Genomic DNA, 6804 nt, shown 5'->3' with positions numbered 1-6804 from the left:
TACTTTTTATTACCGTAATTATACAAATTTGACATTAGAAATGTATTAATATTTAACATGTTTAGATTTCGTATAGCTTGTCATAGCCTACTGCAAGACAGTGCTCTCACTGCTCAATATTTGAACTGTTCAATCTGTTTTATCTCTGATACCAAGGATATCGAATGAAAATTTTCCGGAAAATTCCGTTTCAGTCGGGGAAAGTCGCTGCTTTTTCCACTTTCCTTACATTTCCGGTTATTCGCAGACTCCTCCCCTCCATAAACAATGTTATGGGCGTTTCCAAACGAAAGACAGCAGAGGAGACTTCAGAATGGGAGGTCAGTCAAACTTACATTTGCTAACTGCTGTTTGATCAGAGGTGTAAATATGAACTGTTAAAGTCGATCGTTTATCCATATTTTCAAGCGGTGTGGTATCGTGATGAAGAACAGAGACACTTTAAAATACAAATGTGAAAAGTTGCTACAACTGCAATGTCACAGACACTGTTACTCAAAAACCCAGATCCAAAAGCTACAGTACAGGTTATTTGGCTTTAGAAGTATTTTATTAACTCTATATTATGCAATGGATCATATTGCTTGCTTAGCACGAGTTTATTCGACAATTATTTGTTACTCAAGTAGTTTCGCTCTATACTGATGTCCCAGTCTACCCTAGTAAATATATATATATATATATATATATATATATATATATATTCGAAGCTTAATAACCATTTCAATATTATTTAACAACATAAAAGCCCAAATGCAGGCGAATAACCCTTATTTTACCTCAGAGAATGTTCGACGGTGCTGAGTTTCCTGTTTCTGCTCGTAATATTTATGAGGTGGCCCCACCTTCTGGCCGAAATGCACACTACATTTATGAAGTCATAAATTAATTATTTTTACTTTGTTTACATGAATAAACTTCTAAAATTCCCAAACAAACTATATAACCCGTGTAGCATGTATGGTAAAGTATAAAATGTCATAAATGGTCTTTAAACTTCTTTGCTCCTTAAATGATAGAGAGCTTCCTTGAACAGCTGCGGTTAGACAGCCGGTTCTTGAAATCGGATCGGCGTCTGGACACAGAGCTGGTGGATAAACTCATTTTGCAGCTCAACAGAATCTACCCACAGATCCTGACTGACAAGGAGGCCACCAAGGTAATATTTACACATTTCATACAAACTGACAGTATTCTTTAAAATAAGAAGAAACAACTATTCCCATAAAATATAATGAAATACTGTAATTACTGTAATTTTAACAATAGTTTACTGTAAAACGTACATGCACTCTCTTGTTAAATAATGTACATTTTTACATTTAATTACATAGGAAAATCATACTTTTTACATCTAAAGAAATACTACGGTATTGTCTTAAAATATATAAAAACAAATTTACTGTATATAATACAGTTAATACTCGTTAATCAATTACTGTTTTATTTCTGTTTTTTTACAGTCTTTTTCCTGTTAAAATTACAGACATTTTTCAGTAAGCAGCGACTGCATTTCCGGCGAATGTGAGAAAGTTCCGCTATCATTAGCCGCAGTGTAAATAAAAGAAGTTCATAACCTCCAATGATGACTTTATTAATTTATTTCCAAAGGTGATTTTCCATAAGCCATTCTGAATGCTGATCTGCGTGTCTGTTTACTATGCACTGCTAAGAAAGAGAAAATGCTCTCTGACAAGAACGGATAGTAAAATGCATTTATTATTTTGCCAAGATGAAGCAAGATGCAGTTTTGGTGCAAAGAAGTTGAAGCAGCATTTTCCCGGCAGCTTTAACCCTCATGAGTTTATGAAAATCAGAATTCATGATAGTAATATGTGGACATTTATTGCCAGCCTGTAAAATAAAGCGGCATAATGTAGTATTTTTGTATAGCTAAAATAATGGAAGTGACTAATACCGGAAGTGGTCCTTATTCAATGTTGATAATGCCGGTGCCCTAGTTTAGTAGATTAAAGTCTGCGTTTCTCTTTAAAAAATGTGTTATTGTTAATCACTGCAGTTAATAAGAAAGGCCACATGATGACCCAAAAGTGGCCCTTCCAGGAGCAATAATTAATGCATTAAACACATGCAGAGATGGTGCACAGTGTCACTCACTCAAAAACAAAACACCATCAGGGTAACACACGTGACACTAAAATAATGGGAAACAAATTAAACAATAAACTAGGGCCGTTGATTTAAAGTGTTAATTCGGTGCAATTATATAAAAAATAACATGTAAAAAAAATGAACGCAATTAATCATGTCTCCAATCTTACTTCAACTTTGGAGTACCACCTGTTTTCTCCAGGGGGGGCAGTAAGTGAAACACACTGTATAAGCAACACATAGCTTATACAGACAGAGAAAGTGCTTCTCAAAATGAATCCTGCAGCCTTCTTAGGCTGGATCAAGGCTGGATATCTCGGCTGCCATGTCATCAAGCACCATCAAAGGCTGTCTCAATTGTGAGGACACTTGGAAGGCAGCCTCGTTTCGCAGCCTTTGTTTGCCATATTTTGGAAGATGCATCCTTCATGGCCTTCAGTCATCCACAATCTTTTGCATATGTCCCAAATTATTAAAAAAAAAAAGGGCTGAAAATGAGTTGCGTGACCGCAGAGGCGGAAACCTTTAACGTTTTTCTTTCTCTTCAAGTTTTTATTCACATTTGCAGCAATGGCAATATGTAGACAAATAAAAAATGCAAGTAGTACATTTACTAGCAAGGACAGAAAATGGTTCAAGGAACAAAAAAGAAAACTGAAAACATACAAAAGTTTTAGCAGAATGTCACCGAAATTAAAAATTGGTTCTGCATATCAGTTATCAAACATGTAAACATACAATTAACTGGTATCCTGACAGTTGTAAAAAATCAATATCTGTCGATCTTTAGTTACCATGCTCAATTAAAATTTTTTGTAATGTAAAGATGAATTGAAAAAATTATTAATTAAAAACCGTTTCAGCATATTGGTTATTGGACATGTAAACATACAATGAATCGGTATCCTGACGGTTGTTAAAAATCAATATCTGTCGAACTTTAGTTGCCATGGTCAATTTTTGTGAGGGATGTGCTGAAGTTGAAGCATGTGTGCATATATACATTTAGTAGTAACCGATATGGGTTTTTCAATGGCCGATAAGATATGTAGAGAATAGGTGGCAGATTAACATAATACAATTTAACAAAAGCAAATCAGATGTACACAAAATTTCTAATGTGAATCAATGCTTATTTTATGCAATGTATTTTTTTAATACCTCAAAAACTAAAAATGTTGACTATCCATTGACAAACCTACTGGAATCTTTTGGAAGCGACATAAGTTAAAGTTATCGTTAAGCGAACATCATTATCTCCCGATGCCAATAATCACAAAATGGCAAAATATTTGCCTATTAATCGGTCTGGCCGATATACTGGTCTATCACTGTATACAATATGATGATTTTTTTTTTTTTTATTATTTCTCTAAATATTAGTTCAGGGATTTGGATGTTCCCACCTGTATCAGGCTGGCAGAGCTGCTGTCTCATCTACAGGAGAAAGGCGAAGAGGCATGTCGGGAGTTTTACCACGCGCTGCACCTTCACGTGGAGGATGTTTACTTCAGTTTACCCACACGCCTCCGACTCAGAGGTCAGCTCCAAAGACAATCCTTGATTTTCCACTCATAACAACTCAAAGGTTTTCTTTTGAGTTTCCAAAAAATATTTTGTTTATTTGCAGTGGTTGTATCTTTGAACCTTATACAAGCTTGTTTATAAGCTAGATCTGTAAGCATTTTTTGTTTGACAACCAAGTTTTATTTCTCTGTGTAGAGTCTGGTGATCCAGTCGATCCAATCACGAGTCCCACAGCAAGATATGCACTAAACGACCGAAGTAAGTCAGCCATTGTCTTTGACCGCACATACACACACAAACAAACACCTACACCTGCTATCCCAGAAGTTTTATGTTATTTTTGTCTGGTATTGCACAGGTCCTTTATTCTACCTCGGTTGTTTCAGTGTAGCAGTAGGAGTAGCTCTGCTGTATTACTATGGAGGTAAGCACACAAGCTTTTTCTATCTTAAACATATTTTTAACAACATCAATAAACAATTCAACACAACTCCCATGCTGGAAACACTCTAAATTGTATTTTTTTTAATTAACTACAGAATCCAGGGAGGTGTCGGGTTCGAGCAGTGCTCTGGGTCTGGCTGCGCTGGGTCTTGGTAGAACGGTGCGAGAGGTTCTCATCTGGTACGCCGAACGGAAGATAGATGGAAAATAATGGAATTTGTTTGTGCCTTCACGGGAATTTTGGTATTAAGTGCACTTCAGATAAACTCCAGTATCCGTGTCAAAATTATCACAAAATATTTTACCTCAGGATTTAAAAAATAAATGTGTACATAGGGCGTAAATAAAGTTATTATTGCCATGAGGCAGGATTCCAAAGATTTAAATGTAAGGTTTTGTGCCTAAATCTGGAATCATCTGTTACACTTCTTTTTAAAGGTGCACTCTGTGATTTTGCTAATTGCTAAACTTTTAAACAAAGAACTAAATCATATTTTTGAAAAATATGTATAAAATAATCAGGTTTAGTGAAAAACTTCTTTACTCTACATGGGGCTGGGCGCACATTCATCAGCAGTGCCATGCTGAGATCATATAACCAGCCGAATATTACTTGCTTTATTAATCATGACTGACCGCGAATAGCCCATATTTACAAGGGCATCAGTAACAGTTTTGCGCTTGTGTGATGCTGTATTTACAGCGCTAGGTGTCAGTGTAACATAAACAAACAAATTGTAACAGAGTTACTGCACCTTTAAGTATAACTTTAAATGTTTAACAAATACAATATGCTAAAACATCCACAACAAAACATTATGTTCATGTATTCAAAATAATAAACATGCATATGCAGTACCCGAGAACAGGAACTTTGGTTTAAAATGTCAACGTACTTGTTATTTAGGAATCAAGCTCCTTTTGACACTCAAGCAATTCAGTTCGGACTTGCTCTAATAATGTTGCAAGCCTTATTTTGTTTTATTTGTTACAAGAAAAAACAAACTTCAACAAAACTCTTGTGTAATTAATAACAAAATATTCTGACAACAGTTATAATTCACTACTCAATTTATATGTTTTGCATATACAAGTACATGCAAAACTGCAATATGAAATAGACCATGTCTCAAAATATTTTTGTATACACTTTAGACACTAGATACTATAAGTATATCCAAACTTCGGATTATATGGGGTTGTTACCTTGTACTGGTAATATATTTAAAAATAATTAAGTCATTTAGAGAGTGAAGGTTTTAAGAAGTATCTAGTATTTTATCATTTTTATATGTTTGTATACTTTTATACTAGCAGCATGTTTGCACTGGTTTGTCTACTAATAACTGATCATGTCTGTCAATTTCTCAAAGGATATTTGTAACTCTTGTGGACTCTTCTGCAGTAGGATGTATGAAATGTTGAAGACTGGTATAGATTTCAGATTTCAAATTAGGAACTACTATTGTTTTGGAAGGGTCTCAACAACTGTTATATTTCATTAGACTTGGTAAAATAATGCTTTGGTAATATTAATAATGTATTTGGATCTGCTTGTTTTGGTGCATCAAAACTAGAAAATAAAGTACAATTATTGAGTTATAAAATGTTTGCAATAAAAATTACTGACAAAGATATTGCAATGCAAAAGTGTTGTTTTATTAATTTCAAGAAAATTGTTTGCCATTACAAGCATCAGTTCTGAGCCATCATTGTAAAAACTGTCCTTCATTTTTTACCCTTCAACTTCACTAAAATAACAACCAATAATATATATATTTTTTAATTATTTATTTAATGTCTTATATGAGCTGCTGTTCTAAAATGAAAAAATAAAATAGGAATAATATCATCAATATAAAATATACAAAAAGTTGAAGAAATGGAAACATGTCAAAAGAGCAATATAAAACACAAATACACTGAGTGGGATTTATAATTAAAAAAATAATAAATCCAAATAGTTCAAATAAAGGCATCAAGACTTATAATAAAAGTATGTAGTGAAACTAAATCAGCAGAGGGCACCCTAATTTTAAACTTCACTGTTGACAGCGTTGACGTTTATTTATTATAGCAAATTCAAGAGTTACTTTAAAAAATAAACTTCCATACACATACATTAATTTATGATCAATTTGAGGGAAACAAATACAAGATCTTAGGGAAAGTTCAGTGCTTCAAATGGGAAACCAGGTTTATTTGAAATGTGTTTAGAAATTACTGAATTTTTCTGTGAAAAAAAAATATCCTTTTGGTTACACCGTTGACCCATTAGAAAGGAAAAAATACAGTTTGCTATGTTCTGTAATATGTAGATCAGTGGTTTTCAACCAGGGGGTCGGGACCCACTAGGGGGCCTCAGCACACTTCCACTTCCTCAATATGACTTAGGGGGCTTTCACACTTGGTTCGATTGCCTGTTCCGAACCCGAGTTCGATTGCTCCCCCCTCCCCCCTGCCCCCGATGGACGGTGTTCACATTATATATTTGTATCCAAACCGCGGTACGCTTGCGTCATGAAGCTGCAGCTGGTGCGTAATCGTGTTGCTTGATAACCGCGAAATGAAAAGGCGTCAAAATTCAATGAATAGACTTGCTCGGTTCACATTTGTTCTTCTTTTTTTTAACCTTTGGTTTTGTTTTCAACATCAAGATACAGAAACACACTTGCGTCTGTCTGCCGCAAAAATACTGAAATCGTTCAAAAGACAGCGGGC

At 34.6% G+C, this 6804-nt stretch overlaps 1 protein-coding gene across 1 annotated transcript; it reads left to right on the top strand.

The window, feature by feature from the left end:
* Positions 1-289: 289 nt before the first annotated feature.
* LOC127625731 (caspase recruitment domain-containing protein 19-like) lies at positions 290-5712 on the top strand. The gene is made up of 6 exons (XM_052101096.1): positions 290-320; positions 1020-1159; positions 3496-3652; positions 3835-3897; positions 3998-4063; positions 4179-5712. Exons 1-6 carry the CDS (start codon positions 314-316, stop codon positions 4292-4294), a joined length of 549 nt encoding a protein of 182 aa, XP_051957056.1. The 5' UTR covers positions 290-313; the 3' UTR covers positions 4295-5712.
* Positions 5713-6804: the final 1092 nt, after the last annotated feature.

Source organism: Xyrauchen texanus, chromosome 32 (genome assembly GCF_025860055.1).
Source record: "Xyrauchen texanus isolate HMW12.3.18 chromosome 32, RBS_HiC_50CHRs, whole genome shotgun sequence".
NCBI lineage: Eukaryota > Metazoa > Chordata > Actinopteri > Cypriniformes > Catostomidae > Xyrauchen > Xyrauchen texanus.
Note: the sequence above shows the minus strand (reverse complement) of the source record. Positions and strands in the feature narration are given on the sequence as shown.

Bases quoted from the DNA above. Each gene is read 5' to 3' on its own strand.
- LOC127625731 (XM_052101096.1), top strand. The intron at 3,653-3,834 runs GTCAGCTCCAAA...TTCTCTGTGTAG, and splicing joins CACACGCCTCCGACTCAGAG to AGTCTGGTGATCCAGTCGAT. The intron at 4,064-4,178 runs GTAAGCACACAA...AATTAACTACAG, and splicing joins TCTGCTGTATTACTATGGAG to AATCCAGGGAGGTGTCGGGT.